Source organism: Euprymna scolopes, chromosome 29 (genome assembly GCF_053919585.1).
Source record: "Euprymna scolopes isolate OS-2025 chromosome 29, ASM5391958v1, whole genome shotgun sequence".
Lineage (NCBI taxonomy): Eukaryota > Metazoa > Mollusca > Cephalopoda > Sepiida > Sepiolidae > Euprymna > Euprymna scolopes.
Genome location: NC_136510.1, coordinates 100,303,276 through 100,318,275, shown reverse-complemented (window position 1 = coordinate 100,318,275; position 15,000 = coordinate 100,303,276). Strand labels below are relative to the sequence as shown.

The window sequence follows — 15,000 nt, the reverse complement described above, 5'->3', positions numbered from 1 at the left end:
AATTGCATGAAAGCGTACAGTATGTATTTACGTTTACATGATGAAAACAATTTAATCATAGCCATGGGCGAGTTATTCCGATGATAAACCTGCTGAAAGACTACGTATGTGCTGTGCAGAGATGCCTATATACATATGCATGATCAGATGTTATTTTGCAACATCCTCCTGTTTTGGAGAGGATGAACATACGACCCGTCACTCGCAATATCTATCAATATCTATAATTCTAATTTGGACATTTTTTTGGCAAACACTGAAAACGTATACAAAGTACGTCCCAATTAAGCAAAAAGTAGCCAGACTTGGCAATAGTCAGGGGAAAATACTCGTGTTCAAATTCATATCAATGGTAATTATTGTACCAATTTAAAAAGGAGAAAAATATACCATTGCCTGTCAAATATGAGGTGCCTTAAAAAAGTCCCCAAACATTTTTGTACAGGCATTTAAAATTGTTATAGACTCTTGAAAATTCAGTTATACATCTTATGAGATGTCTGACCAATTTTTATGATTTTAGGTCTAATTGAACAGTTACAGTAAGAATTGGAATATACCCTACTAAAGCCTGATTGCCAGAACTGTTGACTTTCAAAAATGCAATCTGGACGTGAGGACACTTTAGAAGAACGATATGCAATGAAATTCCGTTTTAAACTTGAAAAAAAAAATGCCACATACGCGCATAGAACGCTTCAGATTGATTTTGGACCATCTTGCATGAATCAAGCATCAGTTTTTGAGTGGCATAAGAGATTCAAGGAAGGCAGGGAGTCTGTGAGGGATGATGAGAGGTGTGGGAGGAGTAAAGAAGTCAGAATACCAGAGTTGATTGGCCAAATAAAGAATTTCATGGATAAAGACCGTTGTGTGCCTATAGAGACAATAAGTGCAGTTTGATGTCAGTGTGGGAAGAGTACAGACAATCATTTGCGAGGAATTGAAAGTGCGGAAGATTAGTCTCAAGTGTGCCCCATCCTTGTCACAGATTATTTGACCAAGATGGGCATCAAGACAGTTCTCCACCCTCCCTATAGTCCAAACCTTGCTCTCTTATTCCCTAAGCTCAAGGAAAACCTTAGAGGCTGTAGTTATGAGAAAACTGAGGAGATGAAAGAGGCTGTGACGAGGCACATTGACACGCTCACACAAGAGGACTACCATGGGGGCCTTCCAGAAGTTGTTGGAACGGTACAACAAGTGCATTGCAGCCAGAGGAGATTACTTCGAAGGGGACTAGAGTTTCATGTGTGTACTAGCAATAACAGTACGCATATGAAAAAAATCTGGAAACTTATTGAAGGCACCTTGTATTTTAACTTTTTCACTCTTATTGGAAACATATTTGTCCCATGAATAATTTAGAAATACTAGTTTTCGTGTTGAATTATTGTTTGGTGCTCAAGTTTACAAAGAGAATGCTTCCGCTGCAATTTCAAATGCTAGTGAAAGGAAACCAGCGGAGGAGTTTGATTTCATTCCGGGAAAAAGGAATTCTCTTCCTGCTCCCTACTTCCGTGACTGAAAATAGTTCAGAAGAGAGATTGCTGCAATGTTCCATCTCTGTGCCTGTTTTACAAATATTTTGATGGAATATGCTCTGATGAACTCATTACCCATGTGGTCCCTCGACCTGACAAACGCGCTTAGCAATAAAATCGCACCCCTTCACTGTTGAGATCCCTAAATGCCAAAAAGATTTCTTTTCTAATAATTTCTTCTCTTGAATAGCTAGACTAAGGAATTCCGTTCCTGTTACCTGCTTCTCTGACTGTACTGATATGCAGAAGTTTCAATGCAATTGTGAATCTTTCCTAGGCATGGTCCCAAATAGTAGGCCCCTTACGTCAAAGTGGCGATATGCATTGTTAAGGGTGAACGTGAGAAAAAGAAAATATTTGCAAAAAATAGAACATTCTTTTTCGCATTGATGAATGATTTAGTATTTATTATACACAGAATGTCCTCACATGATCTATCATCATCATCAAATGGTGTCCTGCCTGGTACAGGCATTGACAGCTATGGCTTCCCATCTCTCTCTCTCTCTCTCTCTCTCTCTCTTTCTCTCTCTCTCTGCATTTATGAATTCATTGTTGCTCATCATTTTTGATGTGACTCAGGTATTCAGACTGTCAACATATGTTTCTCGCTGTCGTCCTCTGCTTCTTCTACCCATGATCATTCCTGTCAAACTAATCTGTTCTATTCTGCTTTTTCTGTAGACATGACCCGTGAATCTTATTTGTCTTTTTTGTACTGTTCTTATAAAAGATTTTTCTGTGTTTGCCATTTCTAATACCTCTTGGTTTGTTTTCTTTTCTGTCTAGGATAGCTTCAAAATTCTTCTCAGGAACCAAGTTTCACTTGCATCTAGTCTTTTCCTCGTGGTGTTGACGATTTTCCAGCATTCACAATCGTATAATAGAACAGAACATACATACGTTCGGAGTATTCTGAATTTGGTGTCTATTTTAATGTTTCTGTTGGTCACGATTGATGACAATCTCTTGAAGGTGACTTTGGCTGCAGCTATGCGCCTTTGTATTTCAGTCGTACACTTTCCATCAAATGTGATCCAGTATACCAGAGATTTGAATTTATCAACTTTTTTAACTAGTACATTGCGACATTGTAGCTTTCATGTTGGAGCTTGGGTGTTCTTGGATATTATCATGCTTACCATTTTTGAGATGTTTAAAGCAAGCCCTTTACTTTCAAATGTTTTCACCACAGTATCCAACACATGTTAAATACTGTGTTGGAAGCAAGTGAAAATTTCTATGTAAATATTTCGATTTAGTAGTTCAGAGCTCAGAGGAGATGGAAGAGACATGTTTTTTTTTTGTTTTTTTTTAATTTTTTTTTTTCTTCAGGATCATTTATATGCCACCCAGGAATTTGATTTGCTTTATAAAATACAATTATAACTTGTTTTGCGTAATTTCATGTTTTCACTCAGATGGATGCTTGTTTTTGTTTTTTTAATGACAAATATTATCTGTTCGCACACTTATAACCAAGATTTGATTTTAAAAGAATTATGAAAACATATATATTATGGTTTTATTTCCATTACTTTAATTGCCACTTCTACACTATTGGGACAAGATTTTGTAGTCGATAAATGGAGTTTTCAGATAAAAAGCAATGCTTTTAATTGATTTTTCAATGGTAACTTCCAAATTATGCAGTCGAAATTACCTGAATATTACTGACTTATTAAACAAAAAAAAAAACTTTAATTGTGGTAGCAGGTGAAAAATTGTCGCCATCTTGTTTAAATCGAAACGGAAAATTACATCCTCTTTAGAGTCTCCTGTGTCTTACGATCGTTTTCATCGAATTCTATTTTTTTATTTTCCTTAATAATTTTCTACCTTATCGATTTTCATAATTTTTGGATATAACCATCTTAAAATACAAGGAATATGTAGATACCATTGTTTTCATGTGAAATTCAGTTTTACGATTTCCGTAATTTCGTCCTAGTAGTGTAGCAGCGCCTTTTATTTTTATTACTTGGAAGTCACCACTGATCAAACCCCAAAGGCCACTCAAGGGTAAAGGTCAATGAATGTAAGGTGGTGGTGTAGTAATTACTTATAGTATAAATTGGATAGAATTTGATTATTTAGGAGGACTGCTTAACAGGAACGCGTTTACATTAGACTTGAAGACCATGTAGTATTCAACCGGGAAGCATGCCAGCAGAACAATGTTCCAAATGGCAGCCAGTTCTTGGAAAGAAGCTTTGTTCATGTAATCTGCGTTTACATATACGCACAGATACAGAGTGGGGAAAATCATATAAAGTGGTTGTAGCTAGTCGAGTGTTTCATGATGGACTGAATTGTCTTAGATTTTTGTTCCTCATAATACTGTTGGTATAACATAGCCGTCACATGTCAACACTCGGAATCCGCATCTTGATTGCAGACAGTCACAAGGAAATAAAGACAAGGAAAAAAAATGTGACTCACTTTTTTACAGTTGAAATAACAGACATTTACTTACAGGTACTTTCAAGAATAACGTCTTGTCTCTCGTCCAAAAGTCTTTTCGTGCTCTAATGTGCTTAACAAAACTCTGGCATGTCGAACACGTGATAATCTATCTCTGCCTGACCATCTTTAGGAAGCATCTTTTCCTGTCACTCTCAGCCCACCTGTGTAACACGTCTATTCTTGTCATTTTTTTTCTTTTTTATATACTCTTTTTCTTTCTTTCTTCCTAGCTGTACGTCGCCTCGCACACAGCTCGGTCATTTGCATACGTTGGCTGTTCCTGCTGCCATAGGCACGTCTGAGCTCTATTATTTATGGGACGTCATATAGAAGTAAGAAATATGTTTAAGCAAACCAAATGTAGACTGTGCAAAAGTCGCAGTGGTCTTTCTTTTTTTTTTTTTTTTTTTTTTTACACAGTGATCACCACTTATCAAGGCCCGGAAGCCACTCAGGGATAAGGGTTATTGAAAGTACATTACGTTAGTGTGGAGATGTGATGAAGTGTTTACTTAAGGGGGCGGTTCATTAGGAATTTGTTAACGTTGGACTTGAAGACATCCAAGTTGTAGTCCGGTGGGAAGCAGGCAGACGGAACAGAGTTCCACAGGCGTGCAGTTCTAAGAAAGAAGCTTTGTTCATGGAATCCACGTTTTGATCTAGGCACAGATATAGAGTGGGGGAAATTTTTCACAGTGGATTCAGCAAGACGGGTGTTTTTCGTGAAAGATTGGCGAGGGGGGACCAGAGATTGGAGTTCAAACGAGCACCTGCCATGGAAATAACGATAAAATAAGGATAAGCTCGCAACGTCTCTTCTGTGGGAGAGAGGTTGCAGGGTAGAGAAAAGGACCTCCCCCACAAAGCCACGAAGTCTATTTTGTACTCTGTCAAGGCTGGATAGGCTGTTTTTAGCAGCTCCTGCTCAGATATGGCAACAGTATTCCATCCTTGGACGTACTTGGCTTTTATATAGATAGAGAATTGCATCAGTAGTGAGATATCTTCTGGAGCGGTAGAAGGATCCCACCATCTTTCCAGCGACCTTGGCAACAGACTTGATGTACGTGTTCCATTTCAGATCAGGAGTAAAGGTCAAACACAGAAGCTTGTCAAAACACGGGGCCTCACCCAGACGAGAGCCATCCATTACAATTGATGCCAGATGGGGATCAGAGTGTTGATGATGTAAGGATAGGAGTTTGGTTTTGGATGCATTAAAGATCACCAGCCACATCTTCCCCCACTGAACCACGCGCTTGAGATCAGAGGAGAGAGAATCAGAGAGAACTTTATCATTTACAGCCTTTGATGTGTTGCCGTAGATGGTCGTGTCATCAGCATAGATGTCAATGAATGATTTAAGTATGTCTTTAGGGAGGTCATTGATGTAGATCAGGAAGAGAGTTGAGCCCAGGATTGACCCCTGAGGGACTCCAGCATTTATATTGCAGGCCTCCGATTTTTGTCCATCTACCACTACTCTTATGAGCCTATCGGAGAGAAATGATTTAATGATTGAGAAAACATTTCCAGTTATACCCTAGCTGGAAATCTTGTGAAGTAGATCCTTATGCCATACCTTCTCGAAGGCGTTTGATATGTCAAGAGCAATTGCCCTAGAAAGGAAGCCTTTGTCAAGAGATTCACTAATCCTGTGGGATATAACCGTCAGCACATCTGCGGTAGATCTTGCAGAGCGGAAACCATATTGTGTGTCACTAAGAAGGTTATTCCTGCTGAGGTGGTTGACTATTTCTCTATTTAATATGGATTCCAGCAACTTACTCATAACACACAGGAGACTTATTGGTCTGTACTGAGAGGGAGATGACTTATCACCTGAATTCTAAAATACAGGGCAAACTGATGAGGTCTTCCAGGGAGTCGTCTAAAATAAATGGTCAAATTTCCATTACGGTACCATTAATCCTTATCCTTGAGTGGCCTCCGGGCTTTGATGAAGTAAATAATAATAATAAAAATAATAATAATAATAATAATAATAATAATAATAACAATAATAATGATAATAATAATAATAACAATAATAATGATAATAATAATACTACAATAATAATAATAATAATAATAATAACAATAATAGTAATAACAATAGTGATAATAATGATAATACTAACAATAATAATAAAAATGATAATAATAACAATAATAATGATCATGATAATAAAATAATGATAATAATAATAATTATAATAATAACAACAATAATAATAATTGCACTAGGAACAATACCAAAAAACTTTGAAAAACAAAAGAAAGAGGGAGATTGGAATCAGAGGGAGGACTGAGAAGATACAACAACTAACAATAATGAAAACGGCTGAAATATTAAGGAAAACCCTTGAGTGCGGAGACTAACACACATGAGCTACAGACACAAACTGGACATATAGAAACTGCTACAGAGGAACATTAGATGAAAACTAAAATTGTATAATTGTACGTTAACCCCCCCTCCCCTATTCCATTGCCTTTCCCTTTTTTATGTATGTGTCACCATTATCTGATGCCATCCCAAATAATCGAGGAGGGTCAAGGAGGGTGAAAAGACCGAGTAGAGGAATCGCTAGCCAGACCTATGCTGGATGAGTGCAAAGAAGATTGCGAGCTTGGGGAGGCTTATTGCCACCCAAATTCCAGTGAACACCAATGGTTGTTGCCAACGAGAAATCAATGGTAAGCTGCTGTAGCGATAAGGCACATTCATCTACAGAAGTTATCGAAATAGGTGGAGAGTATTGGAAATCTGAGAAGACTTGTCAGACTCCAGAGAACATCACAAGTTGTTCTTAAAGAGAAATTTTTGATGATGGCTTGTGTGACTACTTCGAGTGAGTAACTACTACTACTACGACTATTACTACTACTACTACTACTACTACTACTAATAATAATAATAATAATAATAATGATATAATAATAATAATAATAATAATAATAATAATAATAATAATAATAATAATAATAATAATGACCCCATTTAAGCAAGAAGACCGGATGTCGCAATAATTAACAATAAAGAAAAGTCCTGTCAAATCGTAATCTCTGCTGTTCTAGCTGACCACAGGGTGAATATCAAAGAAAAGGAGAAACGGAGCAAATACACAGAGCAAGCCAGAGAGCTGAAAAGGGATATGAAGATGAAGAAAATCAAAATAATACTTATAATAGTAGGAGCACTAGGAACAATCCCGAAAAACTTTGAAAAAAGAATCGGAGAAATTGGAATCAAAGGAATGACTGTCAAAATACAACGAATAACGATAATGAAAACAGCTTAAAAATTTAGAAAATCCTTGAATGTGGAAATTAACACACAGGGGCAACAAGCGTGGGCCAGAGAAACTGCTGCAAAGGCAAAACATGAAACACTACATGGAACCAAGAACACTGAAACCGCATATCTATAAGTTTTCTAACCCCAAGCCTAACCTCCATCCTCCCATTGCCACATCACTGCCCCCCTCTAAAAAAACTGAGACCAAATAATCAGAGTCAAGGAGGAAGAAAAGACCGAGGAACTGACCAGGCCTCCGCTGGATAAGTGCTAAGAGAACTGGTGCCTTGGGGAGGCTTATTGCCACTCAAATTCCAGTGAAGACCAATGGCCACTGCCAACGAGAAATCAATGACAATCAGCTGTTGCGATAATGCACATTTATTTGCGAATGTTATCAAAAGAAGTGTAGAGTACTGGAAACCTGGGGGACTTGTTGTCACTCAGCTTCCAGGGAATACCACAGGCTCTTTTCAAGGAGAGATCTTTGATGACCTATTTGAAAGCTCTTTGTGAGCCGCCAATAATAATAATAATAATAATAATAATAATAATAATAAACCTGAACATACATATCCACATAATTTTTATATGTATTTTCTGAAAGAGTCTGTGTTGATTATCTTCAACCCGCCTCTTCCAACGAAAAGGGTTTATTTAAATCCAGACTTGCACATTAGCAAAACAAAATTAATTTTGCCCATAAAAAAAGGGAGAACCTTTTATTGTTATTTGTTAAAACGCTATCACAACATAACGCGAAGCATGAATGGATTTCCTTTGCATTAATTAAATTGTCCAAGTATAAACCAGTGGAAAATAAACCCAGACCGGAAACCGGAAACAAACCTCGAACAATACGGCGATTGGTCAACCACTTTGAAGTATTAGTAGAACAAACACACTTATTTAGGTCATTTATCCTCCCCCATACATTTCGCTTTTTGTTGTTCCGATTGTACTATTCTACTTAGTCTATTCAACAATATAAAAAAGAATGCACGACTGAATGGTTATCCATCAATATATTTTGAAAAGCGTAACACCTTGATAAAAAAGATTTTTTTTTTAATTGATGACATTTCTTTCAACAAAGCGGAAAGAATATAATTGAAATAAGGAATATAATTGGTGAAATGGACATCACGGACCATTGAATCGGCTCTACCGAGTTGATCTATTACCCGACTCCACAGCGGCACTCAGGCTAGTTAGTTGAACCGGCTTCCTCCAAAGGAGGAAGTTTTATGGGAATATCAAATTCAGAAGCGATCCCCAGTCGCATGTATATCCATGTCAAGAGAGATGACAGTATTAGGTTTTTGTGGTTCTTGCAGGGAAGTATCCACATTCTCCTGATCAGGCTCAACGTTGCTTAACTTCAATGATATAATGAGAACCAGTTTACCAATATATTTATGCCGTATATAGTTGCTTGTGATCGAATTATACCCACGGGGAAATAACGAACTAACATTTATAAGAGAAGCAGAACAAGGATTATGTTATATACTGTTTTTGAGATAAGGCTTCATAATTTGAGTATCCATCTTTTCTTTTTTTTTTTTTTGTATGGATTGTTATCCTCATTTTCATAGTTATTTTTGAAGTTTTTACCACGTTTCAGCCAACTTATCCTCTGGCCTTCTTCGACAACAACTATAAAGATGAAGATAACAGTCTGCAAAAAATGAATACTCAAGGTTTACGTCGTCACATATTCAGTTGCATTTTCTGTTTTATTCGGAATACGAGTGTAATAAAGTTTTTATTCATTTATAGTGAGGATACTTTTTTTTTTGCTTAATACATAGGTATATACATATTTATTTTTTGCTTATTACACACACACACACACACACACACATATATATATATATATATAAATATAACAATGAAAACAATATGGCTGACGAGAGCCTAACATTAAAGGAATGTTTAGCTAAAATACTTATGTTAAAAATTTAATGGAGGAGTTTTAACTTAGATTTAGGAATGTTTATGAATAAAATATCGCAGAGATATTTATCCAATAGAATAGATTTATGAATTCAATTTTAAAAACAATAAACAATGGAATTGGTCTGATAACAAAGAAAGAGTAGGTTTTGTTATATAGACTAGAGATGCAAGTAAGGGGGAGTTATCTGTGGGAGGAGGCTGACTTTGTTAGTCGTAGAAGCATTCGACTGAGCTACTAACAGACGATGTAAGGTAGAGAAAGCGTTATAAATCCTCGAGGAAAACACCTTACTTCGATAAGAAGAATAAACGAGGAAAAACAAAATGAAGTCCTGTTGTTACTGCTTCACAGTGAAGTGTTTTCTTGCAGTGTTCAAGAGACGAAGGGCGCCACAACCTAAGGTTAATAGTCCATTGTCCATTATCTATGGTGCGCTTATGTGTCATGTTTCTTGAACCCGTCACGATCTAATGACTGTTACTTTGTCCATATCACGTGAACTTTGTTTGAATATGTGTGAAAACGCATACACCCACAACGGAGCTTTATAATTCTTACCACTAGACGATACACGAGCATCGGTTTCATACACACGCATATTTATATAGACTAGACGTGCATGAACGTACGCATATGCATTCGTTATATACAACCCCACAATCCAATATGGCATGACGTCACGAAAGGAAATGCATATATAGGTATTAAGATCGGAAGAAAAAGGAGAGAAGAAAAAGGAAGAGACGCGTCGCGATTTGAAAGTTACGTTTGATAAACATGCGAGTTTTCTCCTCCTCCTTCTCCTAAACCTGTGAAGATGAGCCGGCCGGCCGACCTATGAGTCCCGTTGAGAATTACAGCAGTACTACAGCTGATTGTAGCTAAAAACAAAGGACTGCTATTCGACAAGAAAGAGAAAGAAAAAACATAGTGTGTCGCGTTGTAAATACATGTCGGTGACTTGAGTGTTAAATGAAATAAATAACTTTTTCTTTCACCTGAAGAGTTTGTGTCACAGTTTTAGTTTCTTGATGAGTCTCTAAATACAACGCCTGGTCCACATTCAAAATAATAATAACATTACATCCTTACCTTTTAAGGGCTTCTTGTTGTGCTCCATTTGGATCTTTATTGTCCAGTAGATCATTCATATTGATGTCTAGTTTCGCAATCGGGCCACTTTCGATTGTTGACAGGGAGAATCGGTTGAAGTCTTCATCAGAAACAACCACAGAATTCTGAAGAGAGAAAAGATAAATCAATAAAACACACTAAAATAACAACTTCCTATTCGAGTAGCTTCTTTCTAAGAATTGCAAGGTTGTGCAACTCTCTTGCTGCTCACTATTTCCCTTCTATCTACAGCCTTGGTCTTTTCAAGACTAAAATCAATAGGCATCTCCTGTCTTTGTAATAATCAGATTTCGTTCTTGTTAGCTTCTTACATTAAATGGTTTTATGCCTTGTCTCGAGCGACTTCCATATAAAAAAATCACTTTGCTTTTTTGTTATTGCTTTTTCCATTCAATGCGACAAGAAGTGAATATAGGACGTAGCCAATTGTTGAGACCAAAAGATACAGGATGGCCACATTTCTTTTTGTAATTGTTTTATTACTACCAACTTTTATGGAATTTTCGTGTTTTTTTTTTTTTTTTTTTTGGTTTGTAAATTTTAAAGTGTATGTCCAGAATGCAACCTAATTAAAAAAAAATACAGAAAAATGTTTCAGGCGTATGTACCCGTCACAGAACGAAAATATCATATTCCAAAAATCACATGAATTGATCAAATATTTTTTTTAAACTATGAAAATCAAATTTTATGAGAAAGCGAGAATGGTGTGTCTTGATCCGCCATATTTAATAAATAAAGGAAAACAACTCAATTCAAACTACTGGGTTTTTAAAATCAGACTTGGAATGACTACAAACAATCGCTAAAAATAGTAAAAACGTATATATATATATATATATATATATATATATATATATATATGTGTGTGTGTGTGTGTGTAAATGTGTGTGTGTGTGTATTTATATATGTATATATATGTTTATTCAATTATGTTTCACCTTTTATTTATACCAATTCTTTAATTTAGGAAGCTCGATGTAACTTCAGAGCATATTACAAAGAAATGACAAAAGTCTATTTCAAGATGTTGACGATCTTACCGTTTATTTCCTTAAGCACGTTGACATGCACAATTCTTGACAGCGCTTGTTTTGCAGTGCAAAATTATTGATTAAATTATTATGTCACTTTTAAATTTATTTCGTCCTTAACTCATCAGAAGATAAAACAGTTATCAATTTTAAAAGAAAATAAAGGTGCGCACACACACGCACATATCTATATACTATAAAAGTGAAATTGCCCGTGTGTGTACATTTCCCTACCAAATTACTCTGTCAATTTTCAGTCTACAGACTCGAGATTTGAGATAAGAGGTATATAGGTTTGGGAAAATCTTTTTAATTGGTTTTCGGCCAGAAATTTGGCTGTCAAGAGATGGAAGTTCAACGATTTGACTTTTAAAAACCCTATCAAACTCCTCCACCAATTTTGGGTCTACACACTTGAAATTTTAAATGTAGGCTACTTGGACATGGATCAAACGTTTTAACTTAATTTGAGCTCAAGACAATAAATGTCAAAATTGGGGTTAAAGTTTAAAAAAAAATTGACCTCTCAGCGAACTTTTGGTCTAAACATTAGAAATTTTTACATAAAGTATATTCGGTCAAAGTTCAAAAGATTTTATCTTTGCAAATTTAGGGTCTAGACATTTTAAGTTATACATAAAGGATATTAAGAGATGCTGCAAGCTTTTTAATCAGTTTTTAGGCAAAAATTTGGCTGGCAAGAGGTTAAAGATTACAGAATTGACCTTTTAAGACGCTACCAAACTCCTCCGCCAAGTTTTGGTTTAAAAACTTGAAATTTTAGATGTAGGTTAGATGGATATGAGTCAAACTTTTAATTATATATATATATATATATATATATATATATATATATATATATAGATATTGTTATAAAAAAAACTATACCCCCTACTTCTTTTCATGTCATAATAAATGTATGTATTAGTCAAGCAGACCCCCCCATTCCCAAACTCTCTCCATCCACCTACGCAAAGGAAATCACAGAGACAAGATCCCCCGCTCCATCCCCATCGCCTTTCGAAAAGATATCGAACATAACGGATGTAAACCAGACAGAAACCCCAACCCACCCATCTCAGAAGGGAACACGTGGAAATAAAAACTTAAGCAGGAAATTCAGTTGAGCTGCCAACAGCCACGAGGACACTTGATAAAAATCAGGGCCCCCGGAGACAATAGGGTTGAACATCAGCGTAGAAAGACGCATAGGTGACTGAAATATAGTCCACTCAACTCGGATCGGCGGATCGCCATCGGACCGAAAAGGGAAACCAACTCAAAGCTTGGATCTACTTTGGCCGAATGTTATTCTTGGAGACGACTATCCTCCAATGGAGAATTCTATACTAAAAATCACGCGTCAGGAATAATGTTTGAAAAAAAAGGAACGGTGACGAAGGAGAGAAAAGACATTTACGTTAACGACGCACGCTCGTTAGGACTGGACAATCACCAAGAAGCTAAGTATTCATCAATTTTCATTCACCCCAATCCGCCCAACCCGCTCCTATGTCCCTATGCTCAAATATCATTCTTTTATTTTTTTTTTTTTTTTTACACAGTGATCACCACTTATCAAGGCCCGGAAGCCACTCAGGGATAAGGGTTATTGCAAGTACATTACGTTAGTGAGGAGATTTGCTGAAATGTTTACTTAAGGGGGCGGTTCATTAGGAATTTGTTAACATTGGACTTGAAGACATCCAAGTTGTAGTCCGGAGGAAAGCAGGCAGACGGAACAGAGTTCCACAGGTGTGCAGTTCTAAGAAAGAAGCTTTGTTCATGGAATCTGCGTTTTGATTTAGGCACAGATATAGAGTGGGGGAAATTTTTCACAGTGGATTCAGCTAGACGGGTGTTTTTCGTGAAAGATTGGCGAGGGGGGACCAGAGATTGGAGTTCAGACGAGCATCTGCCATGGAAATAACGATAAAACAAGGACAGGCTCGCAACGTCTCTTCTGTGGGAGAGAGGTTGCAGGGTAGAGAAAACGGCTTCCCCCACTAAGCCACGAAGTCTATTTTGTACTCTGTCAAGGCAGGATAGGCTGTTTTTAGCAGCTCCTGCTCAGATATGGCAACAGTATTCCATCCTTGGACGTACTTGGCTTTTATATAGATAGAGAATTGCATCCGTAGTGAGATATCTTCTGGAGCGGTAGAAGGATCCCACCATCTTTCCAGCGACCTTGGCAACAGACTTGATGTACGTGTTCCATTTCAGATCAGGAGTAAAGGTCAAACCCAGAAGCTTGTCAAAACACGGGGCCTCACCCAGACGAGAGCCATCCATCACAATTGATGCCATATGGGGATCAGAGCGTTGATGATGTAAGGATAGGAGTTTGGTTTTGGATGCATTAAAGGTAACCAGTCACATCTTCCCCCACTGAACCACGCGCTCGAGATCAGAGGAGAGAGAATCAGAGAGAACTTTGTCATTTACAGCCTTTGATGTGTTGCCGTAGATGGTCGTGTCATCAGCATAGATGTCAACGAATGATTTAAGTATGTGTTTAGGGAGGTCATTGATGTAGATCAGGAAGAGAGTTGGGCCCAGGATTGACCCCTGAGGGACTCCAGCATTTATATTGCAGGCCTCCGATTTTTGTCCATCTACCACTACTCTTATGAGCCTATCAGAGAGAAATGATTTAATGATTGAGAAAACATTTCCAGTTATACCGTAGCTGGAAATCTTGTGAAGTAGACCCTTATGCCATACCTTGTCGAAGGCCTTTGATATGTCGAGAGCAATTGCCCTAGAAAGGAAGCCTTTGTCAAGAGATTCACTAATCCTGTGGGATATAACCGTCAGCACATCTGCGGTAGATCTTGCAGAGCGGAAACCATATTGTGTGTCACTAAGAAGGTTATTCCTGCTGAGGTGGGTGACTATTTCTCTATTTAATATGGATTCCAGCAACTTACTCATAACACACAGGAGACTTATTGGTCTGTATTGAGAGGGAGATGACTTATCACCTGAATTCTTAAATACAAGGCAAACTGATGAGGTCTTCCAGGGAGTCGGAAAGCACTTCTCCTTAAGGCAGCGCTTAAATAGTTTCGTAAGTATGGGAGCAAGTTCTGGTTGAAGCTTGTAATATATATAAATTGACTTTTTGCCATGTGCAAAGAAAGAAGAAACACGTTATTATCTGATTCCAAATAACAACTGTGACTCAATTTTCTTTTCATTCAAAAAAAAAAAAACAGAAAGAAAAGGAGAGGGAAAGAGACAATACGTTTACATGAACAAACTTTTTTATCGCCCCCATCTCGACCCGCAATGTTGTCTGCACCCTCATATTCCTTATTGTTTTTTGTTTTTTTTTTGCATTCACCTGTATTAAACTCATGTAAATAAATTAATTTATTTTAGTATGGTCATACTCGATTGTGTCATCGTCGTTCTTATTGCCTTATTCTAATTATTAACCGTGTATGTTATTAAGGTGTTTCATGACGATAATGCTGGTCCGAACCTTGGCAAGTGCCATTTGGTTGTGATATCATTACAACCGGCACGCTGCATATTTTTTTTATCTTACAA

General features: G+C 37.1%; 1 protein-coding gene across 1 annotated transcript in view; it reads right to left on the bottom strand.

The window, feature by feature from the left end:
- The window catches only part of LOC145252797 (osmotic avoidance abnormal protein 3-like), a 2,582,558-nt gene that overhangs the window by 1,175,628 nt on the left and 1,391,930 nt on the right, over positions 1-15,000 (bottom strand). Inside the window, exon 10 of the mRNA XM_080112744.1 lies at positions 10,367-10,512. Within this exon, the coding sequence (XP_079968870.1) occupies positions 10,367-10,512 (146 nt within the window). The remainder of the gene's footprint in view (positions 1-10,366; positions 10,513-15,000) is intronic.